The sequence below is a fragment of the Pongo abelii genome, chromosome 1 (assembly GCF_028885655.2).
Source record: "Pongo abelii isolate AG06213 chromosome 1, NHGRI_mPonAbe1-v2.0_pri, whole genome shotgun sequence".
Lineage (NCBI taxonomy): Eukaryota > Metazoa > Chordata > Mammalia > Primates > Hominidae > Pongo > Pongo abelii.
The window spans coordinates 180,125,134-180,141,011 of NC_071985.2; the positions used below are offsets into that span (position 1 = coordinate 180,125,134).

At 52.5% G+C, this 15,878-nt stretch overlaps 1 protein-coding gene and 1 long non-coding RNA gene across 2 annotated transcripts in view; one reads left to right on the top strand and one right to left on the bottom strand.

Annotated features, from left to right (window-relative positions):
- SLC1A7 (solute carrier family 1 member 7) overlaps window positions 1-15,878 on the top strand; it is a 56,302-nt gene that overhangs the window by 23,617 nt on the left and 16,807 nt on the right. Inside the window, exons 3-4 of the mRNA XM_009250182.2 lie at window positions 12,881-12,923; window positions 15,105-15,327. Coding sequence (XP_009248457.2) covers window positions 12,881-12,923; window positions 15,105-15,327 — 266 coding nt within the window. The remainder of the gene's footprint in view (window positions 1-12,880; window positions 12,924-15,104; window positions 15,328-15,878) is intronic.
- LOC134760570 (uncharacterized) lies at window positions 90-2,729 on the bottom strand. Its single transcript, XR_010138312.1, has 2 exons — window positions 2,480-2,729; window positions 90-314 (listed from the first exon to the last, which is right to left on the bottom strand). It is a non-coding gene; the product is annotated as an uncharacterized LOC134760570 (long non-coding RNA).

The window sequence follows — 15,878 nt, forward strand, 5'->3', positions numbered from 1 at the left end:
TATATTGATGACACATTGAAATGATAATATTTGGAATAAACTAGGTTAAATAAAGTATTAAACTTAATTTCACCGAAAAACTAATTTCACCTGTTTCTTTTTACTTTTTAATGTGACTACTAGAAAATTCTAAATTACAAATGTGGCTCGCAGTGGAACTCCACAGTGCTTCACTCAGAAGGTTGTTTAAGGATCCAGTGAGCTGGGTGTTCAGGTGTCCGGGGAACAGTAAAGTCCCAGAGAGATGATGGCTTCTGAGGCTGCTGGGTCCTCCAGGAGGTGTCTTCTCCATCACACAAGAAGACAGGCTCAATCTAGAAAGAATAGAGAATGTGAAGGACTAGTCAAAACAAAACAAAAATTACTTATAACACCCAAAGATAACAGTTACATTTCCTATAGAGTTTGCTTGTTTCCGTGCCTGTCCACGCGACCTGGTCTCCCACCACCACTGGGCACCAGCTGCAAGTTCTCAGAAAAGTCACCTTTAACAGCTTGACCCTGAAGCCTGGGACCTTGAGGAGCCTCAGCAGGAAGGAACCCCTCAAAAAGCCAAAGGGCAGGGCCTTACACCTCCTTTCTGTGCCTGTGAGCTCCGAGTGGAAGCCAAGCCCTCTGCATGCCCAGCTCCCATTCTTCTTGGCCTCCGCCCTCACCTGCCGTGGCCCTGGCATTCCAGGGGAGGCTGGCCTGCGCTGCCAGCTGTCACCAGCAGTTCCCGCGGCTGCTCACCTCTCCTTTCCACCATTTGCGGGAAGGGAGGGAGGCTCCAGCACAGAACGACTTGGGTCCCAGGATTCTCTCCATTTCGTCCATGGGTGCTCTCCTGTCCAGAGCCGATGGGGGCCCCAGGGTGGGGTCAGGGGTCCCTCTTGCTCTGTCTAAAACCTACACTCCCTCTCACATCTCAGTCTGTCCCTGAGTTGGCGCCATCCCCGTGTTAGGCCTCTTCGTCCCCGGGGGGGCCTTCTGAGGGGCCTTTATCCTTTTCTGAAATCCAGTCCTCACCTGCGCCCCACTCCATGCAATCCCTCAGACACGTCTATGTGCCTAGACTGCAAATCCAGAGGGAGTCCACCATCCCAGGAGGTTCCAGGGCTCACTGCAGAGATGCAAACAATCTGGTAACTTGCTTTTCCACTTAGCATTGATTTAGGAACACCCTTCCAGGGACACGATCACTCCTGATGGCTGCTATACGGTCCCTTTCTATCTAATCTGCATTGGTGAGTTCTTAGGTCAGGTTTTTGATCTTACAAATACTACTTCAGTGACCCTCCCAGTACACCATGTGTACTCTGATCTTCTCAAATGGAAGGAATTGTTAGTTCTCCCTTCTAGACATCCAGCGAATTCTGCTGCCTGAGTTGTGCTGAAGTGCCACAAGGCCACCCTACTCCTGAGCTCAGCCTATCTTCTCTATCCCTTCTATCACCAATCTGTCACTAATCCTCAGATATTACCTGAGCTCGGACCACATCGAACAGCACGGTGTCTCACACTTTCCAGCCTCCCTTGTGCCTTCCGCTGTCTCACTGCTGGGCATGTCTGCCCCATCTCCAAATCCTTTCCCATTTCCAAGAGCCAGCTCAAATGCCACCTCCTCCAGGGAGCACTTCCTGACTTCCCTAGCTCGAAGTGATTCCCCCTTCTCTGAATAAAGACAGCATTTCCTTGTCCCCGCTTCCCTTGCAGTTCTGTTGCTCCCACATAGTCCAGGGGCCATTTGAGTACACTTGTGGCCCAGTGTCCTTTCCATCTCCCTCCCCATTCCCTGGCAGATTAGGAACTCCTTGAGGTCAGGGACAGGTTCTGATTTCTTCCTGTGGGCACAGGGCATGGCACGGAGTGGGCATGTGTGAAAGGTTTGAACACACATGAATGAAGGAGGACAGGCCTGGGTCTGGCCCTGAGTTCTGGCCCAGCCAGGCACTGCTGTCCTGTGTGACCTCAGGCAGGGCCTGCTCTCGGGGACATGGCTTCCCTGTGGCCTGAGGCGGATGGACCCCACTGTGGGGGGTTCTGTCATCGTGGGAGGACTGTTTGGCCCTGGGTTGATGCGCCAGCCCTGCGTGGGATAATCTCTCTTGGATAATGATTGCAGGGCAGCCCCCCATTTCCTCTGGCTGCACAATCCCATTATGAGCCCTTCAGGATTTATGTCTAAGACCCACCCTAAGCCCATCACTAACATACGGCATCCTGGCAGATGAGGATGAGCAGAGATTGTAAACACTCATTCATTCATTCATTCATTCACTCCTTCACTCAGCAGTCTGCTACCAAACAGCAGACCCAGCATTCAATCAGAACCTGGCCCAACCCTGGAGGCGCTTCCAGTAAAGAGTCCACAGTCCAGTGAGGTGGGGGCAGGGACAGTGGGAGGCACAGGGACTGTGGAGCCAGAGAAGGAGGCTTCACTTAGCCTGGTGGTCAGAGAAGGCTTCCTGGAGGAGGGGATGCTCAAACTGTGTCTTACCAGAAGAGTAAGCCATTGCGCCAGTGAGCAGGCAGGGCAGGGCCCTCCCAGGCGGTGGCTCCCGCTGGGGGAGGGGGCCGGTGTTCATGCTCAGCCTGGGGCTGGATGCTGCTGCGTGGAATCTAATGATAAGAGGAGCGTGGCTGGGGATTATCTGCTCTTGTTTACATGATTAAAACCAGACAAATACTTCTTTATCTGAAAGAATGAAAGGGCTTTGGGGAAAAATCGTTTCGGCAACAAAGCAAAGCACAAGCATTTCCTTAATTAATCTCTCACTCCGCCCACACCCCCCACCATCCCACACCCCCCACAACAGCTGCAAGAAGAGTCGCTCTGGGGCACCGGGGCTCCGGGGCTCCAGTACTCTGGGGCTGATCTGCACTGGTAGGCAGAAAGCCCAGGCCAGGGTGGCTAGGAGTGGGGAGGAGCCGAGAGGGGAGAGACCCACAGCCCTCTCAACACAGCCCCCTATGACAAGGAGCCTGGGCCCAGGCACAAACTCAAGATGTCCCCATTTTACAGATGGAGATCCTGAGGCCCAAAGATGGGGGAGGGAGTGACTTGCTTGCCTGAGGCCACACAGCCAGTTGGTAGAGCTGGGACTAGCACCCGGGTCACCAGCCCCCAGCCCGCCTGCAGTGCCGTCCTCTCGGGACCCACAGGGAAGTCAGACTCGTCCCTCCTCTCACAAACAGACAGGCAGGGTCCTGATGGAGCAGCCAGGGGCTGTGGGGGTCCTAGAATGGGCTCCCCGCTCTGGGGGAGAGGCAGGTAGACCTCAGAGGTAGCCCAAGCTTGGTCCTGCCTAGTGGGCAGGAGTCAGGAGAGTGAAGGAAGCTTCTGAGAGGACACCAAGCATGGGAAACTTGGGGCAACAAAGCAAAGAACACGCATTTCCTTAATTAATCTCTCACTCCCCCCACAGCATCCCAACCGTCCCACAGCCACCCTGGCCTGGGCTCTCTGCCTAGCAGTGCAGAGGTCTCAAGGCGCAGACGTGCGTGGCCTGCACCCTGGGGTGTGGGGGAGAGGGCAGAGCAGAAAGAGAGGCTGGAAGGAGCACAGGACTGGATTGTTGGAAGAACGGGGTTCCCTGGAGCACTGTGAGGCAGCTGGGCATGGCCAGGAGGGGCTGAGTGAGCGCTGAGTGCTCGACCAGGCCCTGGCATTCCCACCACAGCCCCTGACCCCCTCGCCCTCCCAGCTTGATGTCCGGACTTGCCTCCCTGGATGCCAAGACCTCCAGCCGCCTGGGCGTCCTCACCGTGGCGTACTACCTGTGGACCACCTTCATGGCTGTCATCGTGGGCATCTTCATGGTCTCCATCATCCACCCAGGCAGCGCGGCCCAGAAGGAGACCACGGAGCAGAGTGGGAAGCCCATCATGAGCTCAGCCGATGCCCTGTTGGACCTCATCCGGTAACTATTGCCACCCACAGCCCGCTTGGGAACGCCAGGCCCAAGCCTGCTCTGCCAGGTCCCCCAGAGGCCAGGACGGGGTATGGGGATGGGGGTGATCACGGAGGCCATGATCACCCTGCTGGGTTGAGCTCTGGGCTGCCCGCCGGGCTCATGCTGCATCGTCTGCCCCACCAAGCTGGAAGCACCTTGCAGGCTGGATGGGGCCTGCCCCTCTCTGCCTGTGGCTGGGCGCAGAGCAGGCGTCTGTGAGCATTTGCTGATGCCCAGCCTGTAGGGTGGGAGGCTGGCGGTTATTGGTCTCTCCCTTTGTTTATTGGTCCTCTTTTTACAGATGAGGAAATGGGGCTCAAAAAGGTGCCGTGACTTTTCCAGAGTCACTGGTAGGTAGGTAGTGGAGACAGGATTCAACCTAGTCCTGTCTGACTCCAAGGACGATGCCCTTTGCCCTGCGGTGCCACCCCCTAGCCACGGCAGTGCCACATCCTAGCCACAGCAGTGCAGCTGACCTTGCTTCTCAGACCTAGGCTCCCTCTCCAGGGAAGCACTGCAGACCCAGCGGCACAGCCACCTTCCACTCCCTTTCCCCGGGTCACCTCCAGGTCACCCCTGCTCCTCTCCTTTGTGCATTCGCTCCCTCACCAGTGCCAGTTCTGTGCCAGGCCCTGGACCAGGGGACTCAGAGCCAGCCCTTGCCCTGGAGGAATGGTCAGACCCATGAGCAGACAGGGACAACGTGGGGGCCTGGGGCTGCGATGTGGAAGCTGGGGCTGCCGGTAATAGCAGGAAGCCACTGCCCTTCTAAAGGAGGGGAAGATGAGGAGGCAGGGAGGGCAGGCCTGGGGGCGACAGCTGTGCGAAGGTCCTGAGCTGCAGGGAACCGTGTCGGGGGAGAAGGCATAGCACAATCAGTGTGACACAGCAGAAGGGGTGAGAGGTGGGCAGAAACCCCTGCTGGAGAATTCAGGTGGGGACGGGCCTCAAAGGGCGCCGTGAACCAGGCCAAAAGCTAAGTTTTATCCTAAAAGCCACAGAAAATGGGTTTTATACAGAGAAGCGGCATGATCCAATTCAGAAGGTTCACTCTGACCAGGGGTCAGAGTTGCAGGGGAGGTAGGCGGGGAAGGCAGAGCCAGGGACAGGGCCAAGTGGTGGCCCTGGGGATGGGGAAAGGGGCAGATGGCAGGGCTGCTCAGGAGGGATCCTTAGCAGGAGGCGGGTGAGTAGGAGGTGAGGTGTGCTGATCACCCAGCATGAAGGTTTCCGGCCCACGCATCCAAGTGGATGGTGGTATGGTCACCAAGCGATGGATGGTCCGGAGCAGGTGCAGGCATCCTGGGGTAGGTGTACACTGACGGTTGGCCAGTGGATGAGATCTCATGGGGGAGTCTAAGCTGGAGACGGAGGTTTGGAAATCACCAGGGAGAGGTATTAGGTGCTACCCTAGTGGTAGAGGGGCTCTTGCAGGACAGGTGGTGAGAGAGCAGGGATTGGGATGGAGCCTGGGAAGCCCCACCCAGGAATGCTCTGCTGGGCTCCACAGTCTACCCAACTAAACCCGCTCAGGGAACACCTTCTGGTACCTCTCACTTCCTGGTCAATTTCAGATCTAAGAAGTCTAGGCCTAACATTAAAACTCCAAACTCATGCAGTTTAAACTAACCCTGTCTTAGCCTTTTGGATCTGACTCACACTGGGAAAGCTGCAGTGGGAAGAGGGTGGTGGTGAGTTTGTTTCTCTTTCCTGCTCTGCCTGCTCCCTGGTGAGAGGTGAGGGAGTGGGCTAGGAAGGGCTGCCCAGACTGGGAGTGGGGTGAGCTGGAGCAGGTGCTCCCTGGTTGTGTCTCTCCAGGACTACTTCTATGGGTTCTCTGGAGCCTCTCCTCTCTCTCTCATCTCTCACCTGCTGTCCCCTGGACTCAGGCAATTTATTCCATCTGGCTTCTTACAACATCTCCTAGACCAGGGCTCTGGTTGACTCCTCTGCTTCGGTCACCTCACCCCTCTGGGTGACCCTGTTGGGTCATATCTGGCCCATGGGAAGCATACATATCCCTATTGGAAGTGCTGGCCTTTCCCAGGGCCTTTGGACATGAGTCAGGCACCAGCCCCTACATTCCTCAAATTCTAAGAGACTCAAGCCAAGGTCTCTGAATAGTTCTCTTGGCTTAAGGTTGTAGAGAAGCATTCCTTTCCTCCCCCGTGGGGATAGATGCCCATACACAGGCTCCCACCCGCTCTCTAAAGAAACTCTCGTTCCCTGTATCAGCTAGTTACTGCTGCATAACAAACCAACCCAACATTTATCAGCTTAAAACAACAGCCACAAGTCTATAGGTCAGCTGGAAAGTTCTGCTGGTTTGGATTGAGCTCACTCACGTGTCTGCAGGCAGCTGGTGGCTCAACTGGGGAACAGTTGGTCTAGGGGAGTCTGACTGAGATGATTCAGCTATACTCTGTGATCTTTGTACTCCAGCAGGCCAGCCTAGATTTGTTTCATGGTGGTGAGCAGATTCCAGGAGAGAGCTAGCCCAGGCATTTTTTTTTAAAAACAAAGATGGAGGAGCAAGAGAGGAAATCAAAACATGCAAATGTTTCTCAAGCCACTGCTTTCAGCAAGTCCACTAATATCCTCTTGGCCAAAGCAAGTCAGATGGCCAAGCCCAGACTCGAGGTGGGAAGGGATCACCGTGTTATGAGGGAGATGGAGTCTACAAACCGAGGCCATCGATGCAATCAGTCTACCACTCCCTTCATTTCTCCAGGAAGATCTTAAGCTTCTCTTTTACCCTTTAGAGTGTGTGATGAACTAAGGATCATAAAATACTTGCCATGCTGTTCCTATCGTGTGGCTGTCACCTATAGGGTCTGGAGCCAGAAAGAGATCCAGGCAGGGTCTGTTCTGTGTATGCTTACTTGGCTGGCGAGACTTCATCCAATACCAGGGCTTTGAACACTTTCTGGACTCTGGCACTTCTGAATTTAGTCTCCAGCCTGGAAACCTCTCACCTGAGTTCCAGATTCTCACATAAAGTGTCTAGAGGCATCTCAAAATTAACAGGCCCAAGCTCAACTCTTGATTTCTCCATAAATCTGCCCTTTTCTCGCCCTGCCCATCTTGGTCTGACATCTCTCATTCTCTCATACCCTCATACCCGGCAAATTCTGTGAGCTGTACCTTGAAAACCAAATCCCAAGCCATGGCCCTTCTACCTCCCCTGCCACTCCCGCCATTGCCACCCCCTCCGGTGTCTGGCCTGGCCTCCGCTTCCTCTCTGCTTCCTGTCCTCTGTTCTCAGCACTGCAGCCAGAGGCATCCTTTTCAAAACCTGCTCTCAACCCAGCACATGGCAACAAAATCGTAGCCTGCACTGCGGCTTACAGGCACTTGCTGACACACATCAGACTCTGACCTCCGCCCTGACTCTTCCCTTCCCTGCCCTGGCTCCAGCCCCACCCGCCTCGTTGTCCTTCCTGTCTGGGTGTCATTGCCTCCTCTCTGGGTGGCCCTCCCTGCAGAAAGCATGCAGCTCCTTCCCTCACTCCATTTACATCTTTCCTGGGTGTCGCCTCTCCTGAGACCTCCCAGGCTCTGTCTCTCTGTTGTCTTCTCTTGAGTCACTTTTCCTCATAGCCTTTCTTACTACCCAACATGATCACATCTATGTGTTTCTTTTCCTCCCACATCCACTGGAATGTAATATGCCCCGTGAAGCCTGGCTCTTCAACCTCTGTTCCCTGCTGTATCCTGGAGCCTAGGACAGCACCTGGCACCGAGTGGGTGCGCAGAGTTTGCTGAATGCACACATGGGGTTCAAGGTCATCAGTGGCGTTGGGGTCTGACCCCCAGGAGGAGCTGGAATGGTCCAGGGAGAATGTGCCCAGCAAGCAGGTGCAGAGGCCTAGGACAGGCCTTGGCTCACGGCCGCACTGCGGGCTTTGCACAGCAAACAGAGCAGGGGCAAGCAGAGAGGCAGGAGGAGAACTAGGAGAGTGGATATCCTAAAGACGAGGAAAGAGGAACTTCAAGAAACCTCATTTGTAAGATCTGTTATTTCTAGGATCTGGTAACTGTGATTCATGGTTTCTTGGGTCTTACGATTCAGAAAGGCTTCTCCACATGGTGGAAGGAGGTGTCGGTGCTGCCTGCTTCACCACTGCCTGCCCCGACTCAGGGGCTGCGGGGCTCCAGATCAGACACACGTGCCACAGTCAAATGTTCCAGAGTGTTTCCTGCTCTTGGGTTGCTTTTCACGTGGTGAAAATTGATCCTGCTGCTTAGAACCGCACCCCCCACGCCCCAGCCCTACCCCACCCGCTCTGGACCCTGAGGCAAGTTGTTCTGCAAAGCTGGGTGTTGGGCCTCACTCTCACCATTTCTTGGTCAGAGAGCGGGGCTGCAGGGAGAGAACACAGGTGTCCTGGGACAGGAAACCAGAACCTAGGAGACCTGTGGCCTCATCTCCACTCTGACAATAATAAGTCACTGTGTGACCCTGGGCAGGCCAGTTCCCCTCTCCAGGCCTCAGTTTCCCCAGTGATTTTCCAGATCCCGTCTAGCTCTGTGGTTCTGAAACACAAAGGCCTATGAGCCAGTGAGGAGGCGCAGGGCATGAACCGAAGCTTCTGGTGGCAGGTTCTGGGAGATGAGGTTGGGAGGGCTGGGCAGAGCCCAACCTTGAAGACAGGAAGCCCAGGTTGAGGGGCTGGCTGTTAGGCTTTGGGAATGGGAAGCTGGTGGGTTTGGGAAGGATGGATTAGAGCAGGGTGGAGTGGACAGAAGGTGGGCAGAGGCATGGATGGGGTGCCCTGGGAGGGGCACAGTCACTTCCTTTCCATTCAGCTCCCCTGTATTCAGCTGCTGCTCTGGGTGAAGACATTGTGCTGGGAGCTGGGGAGCAAGTACAAATGTCCCTCACGCCCCCACTCCAGGGCTGCACACCATCTTAGGACAGATGGAGAAGTGGGTGCACTGACGGCCACTCCTGATGCTCTGAGAGGCTGTGAAGGAGATGGGGACACTGGCAGTGAGGGACCAGGGGCCTCCTGACCCTTGCCCTGGCCCAGAACAGGTGCCTACCAGATGCTGAAGACTGAACAAAAACACGGATGACCAGGAAGAGAACTGAGAACCAGGGCAAGTGGTACAAATGAAGTGGGAGCCCACTGCGTGGGGACATAAGGTACACCACAGGGACAAAGATCTGCATCCTTGTCTCAAAGATGACTCCAGAGGAACACAACAGGCCATGTCCCTGGATGACCCGCCAAGACAGGAATTCATTTTCCAGGGCTCCGGGCGGTAGGGGGGCGCTCCAGAAGGCTGGCGCCTGCTCACAGTGCAGCGCGCAAAACAGAAACCCAAGCAGAGCACTAATCAGGTCTGGCCCCTTCTCTTTTTTTTTCCAATCTTATTAAAACACCACAGAGATTAAGTAATGACTGGGCTCTATTTATAGCTCCCAGCTACCCTCTCAGGGATTGGAAGAAGCTTCCAGGAGCTGTGCTTGGGAGGGAACAGTTCCCACCTTTAGGGCTTGGTTTGGGGACATGTTATTAGGGGTGGGTTTGGAAGCATCTCGGTGAGAATTTGCAAGTAGCAGGTGAAGAGGGGAGCTGAGAGGTGGACTCTGGCTTTGCCTGGAAAACGTGCAGGGAGGCACAGGGCAGAGTGTGTGGGTATTTGATAGGCATGGCTATTAATGTCCCCAGGCACGTTCTGTGTTTTATGTAGCCGCCATCAGGAGCACGGACCTCATGGGACAAGCAGAAAAGTCTTCCCGCGAAGGCTCAAAGCCAAAAGAAAATGTACATTTCCCCATTTAATAATCAAAGGTATAATTCTTGATTAAAATCTGCAGGATAAATTCATTGGTTATTAGTATGAACACACACGAGTCAGGACTTGCTTTTGGCTGCCAGATCAGCAGAGGCTTAAGTAAGGTAAGGTTTGCATTTGCTCCTGAAGAGCAGTCCAGAAGTGGGAGATGGGCAGCTGGCAGTCACCAGGGTCCCAGGCCCCGCCCTCCTGTGTGCTGTGCCGTGCTTAGCACCTGGCTTTCATCTGAGTCTCATGGTCCATGAAGGTTGCTCAAGCTCTAGCTATTATCTCCATGTTCCAGGCAGAAAGAAGAAAGTTGGGGGAATGGACCAAAGGGTCCTGGCTTAATGGGCACGTCCTTAAGAGTTTTCCGGGAATCACCACCCAACGACTTCCACTCACCTCTCGATGGCCACTCCATTAGCAAGAGAATCAGGGCTTGATGGCAGGTCCCATTTGGTCTCCACAACATAACAGGACTTCTATTAAGGAAGGACGGGAGAATGGAGACTGCGTAGGCAACTAGCTGTCCCTGCCAGAGCCCACATTTAAAATGATTGTAATTGTAAAGGAAGTTGTAAAGAAATGTCTATACAGATATAAGTTGCATTTGGCTTCTTATGGCCTTCCAAATGTTCTCCATGTGTGTGTGAGCTGAGTCTTGAAAGAGGGGAAGAGGGTTACCGAGGACAAGAGTGAGAGGGAGGCGACCCAGGTGGAGGTGGTGTGAGTGTGGGGCGGCAGGTTGGAGGAAGAGCAGGCACGCAACGGAAACCTCTTAGCATATGCTAACCTCAGAGTTGGCATTTCTCACAGGACACACGCCTAGAATGGGACTGTGAAGACAAAGATATAAATGCTTTTAGAGAAAGGTTGCTGCTGGGACCATGTGAGGGTGCCCATCTCACCAAACCTCCCACACTGTGCACTGTCATTTGAAAAATACTTTGTCAGTTTGACAGGTGGAAATATCTTGAATTTGTTGATGAAACTAAACATTTTAAAAAGCATTTTTGGCCATTGACTTTTCTTCTTTTGTAACACAAATTGCCTGGTCGTATCTTTCCATCGTTTTCCTGTCGGGTTTTTGTGGTCTACTGGTTTACGCAGCAAATATTTACCGAGTGCTTGGTATGTGCTGGGCACTCTTCCCGGGGCTGGAGACACAGCAGTGAACAAACACAGAGCTTCCGCCCTCCAGGGAGCTGATATTCTGATGAGAGGAGATAGTGAAGGTAGAAACCAGGCCAAGATTTGTAAAAGCTCTTAGTAGATTTAGGATGGTAGTGCTTGGTCACGCAGTCTCTCCAGCTCATCACTTGCTTTGTGGTTTTATTTGTATTGCAATCTGTCTTAGAGAGCTTCTCAAGCATTCAGCTTTCCATTTTAGCATAGTTTTAGGTTTACGGAAAAGTTGTAGACAGTACAGAGAGATCCCACACACCCTTCACCCGGCCTCCCCTGATGTTAGCGGCTTACATAACTAGGATACGTCAGTCAAAACTGAGAAATTAAATTGGTACAACACTATTAACTAAGTTACGGATCTCGTTTTGATTACATCAGTTTTTCCACGAATGTCCTTTTTCTCTGTTGCAGGATCCAATCCAGGATGCTATGTTGCGCTTAGGGGTTTCTTTATTTTCATGTAGTAAAATCTATTGATTTATTGCTCATTTTGTTCTTCGAGAGTCATTTCCTATACTGAGACATGATGAGACCTTAACCTATATTTCGTCTAGCTTTTTATGGTTTGTCTTTTTTTTTTTTTTAGACAGAGTCTTACTCTGTCCCCAGGCTGGAGTGCAGTGGCACGATCTCAGCTCCCTGCAACCTCCGCCTCCCGGGTTTCAAGCAATTCTCCAGCCTCAGCCTCCTGAGTAGCTGGGACTACAGGCGAGCACCACCACACTCAGCTAATTTTTGTATTTTTTAGAAGAGACGGGATTTCGCCATGTTGGCCAGGCTGGTCTCAAACTCCTGACCTCAGGTGATTTGCCCGCCTCAGCCTCCCAAAGTGCTGGGATTACAGGCATGAACCACTGTGCCCAGCTGGTTTCATTTTTCAAAGAATTATTTCTTTCTTTAAACCTTTTGGAATTTATTTTGGTGTAAGGATCTAACATCTATTTTTCCAAACAGTTGGTCAGCTGCACAGTATTCTATAATGAATCCTTAGTTTCCTCACTGATTTGTGAAACAACTTTTATCAAGTACGAAACACTTAGAGGTGCTAGGTTCTGTTTCTGGGCTACAGCTTACATGGACTTTTCCATTGACTGCTGTATCACAGTTTGACAGTTACCTTTTTTTCTTTTTTTTTTTTTTTTGAGACAGTGTCTTGCTCTGTCACCCAGGCTGGAGTGCAATGGCGCGATCTCAGCTCACTGCAAGCTCCGCCTCCCAGGTTCACGCCATTCTCCTGCCTCAGCCTCCCAAGTAGCTGGGACTACAGGCACCCGCCACAGTGCCCAGCTAATTTTTTGTATTTTTAGTAGAGACGGGGTTTCACCGTGGACTCGATCTCCTGACCTCGTGATCCTCCCGCCTCGGCCTCCCAAAGTGCTGGGATTACAGGCGTGAGCCACCATTTTTTATCTGGTAGGAAAGACTCCTCCACCTTTAGCTTTGTAATAAAATATGTTACTAAGAATAATAGGCCCACCTACGTGCGAGGTCCCGTGTTGGGCCCCACAGATGGGACATGAACAACCAAGTCCCACCTGCAAGGCGGCCACTATATGGGGGAGGCAGACAGGTGAGCCAGTGACCACACGGTGGTGCGGCGGAGCAGTAGTGACCCACACAGAAGGGCCATAGGGTCTCGTGGGGCAGTCAGGGAGGGCTGGACAGAGGAAAAGGTGCTTGATCTGTGGTAGATTTGAGGAGTTCACCAGACAGAGAGGCAGGCAGGGCATTCCGGGCAGAGGGAACAGTGTAGACAAATGCCTGGCTCTGGAAAGTACGTGGCACGGTCTGGGGGCGGCAGGTGCTGGCAGTGTGGAGTGTCCGTGATGTGGGGGGTGAGACTGCAGAGGAGGCTGGCCTGAGGAAGGCCCGACCACCAAAGGAGATGTCCAGATGACCCCAAGGCCACAACCCCCAGGGCCCTCCTGTCCTGGGCTCTGGAATTTTTCAATTGCTGATTCTTTTCCCAGGAACATGTTCCCAGCCAACCTAGTAGAAGCCACATTCAAACAGGTGAGTGAGTCTCTGGGCGGTGGAGGGGAGGGAAGGAGCAGCAGGCAGGAGGTCAGGCAGCAGGGCTGGTGGCATGGCTGGGAAGTGACAGGTGTGCTGGCCAGTCACGCTGTCTCCTGGAGGTGGGATGCTAGAGGGGAGGGTATGCTGGGGAACCTAGATCCTTAGAGCCCCCCATGGCCACATCCCTGTCCTGGGTTCCAGTTTTCATGATGAAAAAGTGTGGGGGTGGAGAGAAGCCTTCACTGAGTGCCTGCTCTGCTTCCACATACACCATCTCACCCATCCTCACAGTAACTCGGCGCTGAGGTAGGACGAGCCCCACTTCCTGATGAGGAAACTGAGGCTCCGAGGAGTCAATGATTTGCCCGAGGTTATACCACTAGTAAATGACAAAGCCAGTAGGTAAACCCAGGCCTATCTTCCTAGCCTGTTTTCTCTTTCTTTTTAAAGTAATCATTTTTCCCCCAACAAGAATAATAATGATGTTCACTGTAGAAAATTAGGAAAATACTAAACAATATAAAGTAGAAAATAGAAATCATCTCTAGTTCTAGTACATAGTCCCTGGTAGCAGAGGGTATATTTCTAGTTTTTTTCTCTACATATTTTTAAACAATATTATAATCATAGTGCATATACAGTTTTCATCTTGCTTTTTTTCACTTCTATTATATCCTGAGCATTTTCCCCGGTTATGAAATATTTCTTAAAAGTACAATGTGTAGTGGTACTACAATGGCCTGTGATAAGGCTGGGTTGTAATTTATTTCCCACTCCCCCTTTCAGTGTTCCCTTGGGTTGTTTTCAAAGTTTTTCCTTTGTCGAAATTGTGATGAATGTCCTTGTGCATCAGCTTTGCCTGCCCTTTGAATAATTTCCAATTCTTTTTCCCTTTCTAAACTGTCAGCTGGTTGGTTGACTTAATCCAGCAAGGGTTTCCTGAATCCCTTTCCTCGGCTGGACCCTGTGTTGAGCCTGGGGACACAAAGGAAGTGGCTGAGGTATAGAGAGGAGGCTTCTGAATAGGGAGCTGTGAAAGCTTTGGCAAATCGCCGCGTCTCTCCTGACATCTATGAAATAAGCCAGATTGTGAAGGGGACTGAATGCTAGGCTAGGAAGTTTCTATTGTGATTGGGAATCATTGAGGGTATGAGAGATAAAGAGAAAGAATGTTGCTCTACTCTAAGTATCTGGAATGCCCTTTTTCTTTTGGCAAACTCCTACCCATCCTTCAGGACTCAAGTCAAATGTCCCCTTCTTTGTGAAACTGTCTAACTCTTTCAGCCAATTAGTCACTCCCTCCCCAAGGCAGAAATCATGTCAGGTTCATTTGTGTATCTCCAGCAACCAGCACAGAGTGTTCAACATGATGATGATGATGATGATGATGATGATGATGATGGTAGCAGTAATGCTTTCATGGGGCTTAACATGTGCCAGGAACTGCTGTAAGCACTTTATATACATCGTCTCATTTCATTTCATGAGGTAGATGCTATCACGATCCCATTTTACAGAGGAGGAAAAGGCAGCAGAGACTTCAGGTCTCATATGTTTCCTGAGCAGTTGGCCTTATCGATGCAGTGATGTTTGAGGGGAGAGGAGGCTCCCTTGTTGGGCTCCCAGTACCTGAGGGATGATGGGGTGAGACCCATGAATGCTCTGGGGGCAGAGAGGGAAAGGTACGTGGCTCATGAGGGTCATTTTCTCGTGCATGGGCTTCATCTCATCAACAAGGCTTGGGGCAGGCTATGCTTCTTCAAAGAGAAGGTCCAAGTTTCCACCTGGTGGGCAGCAGGGCCAGCGAGCCACCCAGTGGATGGATCCTGGATGATTGGGAGGGGACAGATGGGTGGATGAAGGGTTACTTGGGTGGATAAGGGGCTGGGCAGGTGGTTAAGAGGGACCCAGATGGGGTGATGAGGTATAGAAGGAAGAAGAAGAATGAAGGCAGGAGGCAGCATGGCTGGGTGGTGTGGTGGTAGAGGAAGGAGTTGCAGCTTTCTTTGAGTAAAATATCGATAGCTGTCTCTGCTCTGCCTGCCTCACAGGGTTGCTGTCAATCAAATAGGATAGGAATGGATACAAATGTGCCTTCAAGATGCTATTATTGTTGTCGTTAATATTAATAACAACCCTTGGCCCTGACTTCTCTCTGGGTGGGGTGTCACCCACCAGTACCGCACCAAGACCACCCCAGTTGTCAAGTCCCCCAAGGTGGCACCAGAGGAGGCCCCTCCTCGGCGGATCCTCATCTACGGGGTCCAGGAGGAGAATGGCTCCCATGTGCAGAACTTCGCCCTGGACCTGACCCCGCCGCCCGAGGTCGTTTACAAGTCAGAGCCGGGCACCAGCGATGGCATGAACGTGCTGGGCATCGTCTTCTTCTCTGCCACCATGGGTATGTGCTGCCCACCTGCCCAGCAGTGCCGTGGAGCCGGGCCCCCAGCCCCTCCCAGCAGCCTGCTCCTCCACCTCTTACTGAGGTCTGGGGAGAATGCTGGAGAGGTTTACTGTGAAAAACTGGAAATATTTACCACCCCTGTTTATTTAAATCCCTCGCCTCCCCACCCCACCCCAGGGGCTTCTCCTTGGCACCTCCCCCTCAGGCCTGTCTGGGCCATTTCTTAGGCCCACAGCTGGCATCCCTGCCACACCCTTCCCTTTGCTGCCCTCCTCTGGGATGCCAGGCCCCTCACCTATGCAAGCTCCTTGGAGGCCCGCACCTTGGTTTTTAAATTTTGTGTTATTTTTCTTAAAGAGGGGTCCCAAATTATGCAAGCTTCAGACCCCACAAAGCCTGTGGAGATGTCCTGCCTGCCATCCCTGACTCCTCCACTGGGTTTTCTTGTCAAGGAAAAGACCTCGCCGTCCTCGTCATGCAAAAACTCTGGGGCTGACTTTCTACCTTGTCCTCTGCCTTGGCCCCCAGCTTTGCATCCTGTCAGGTCT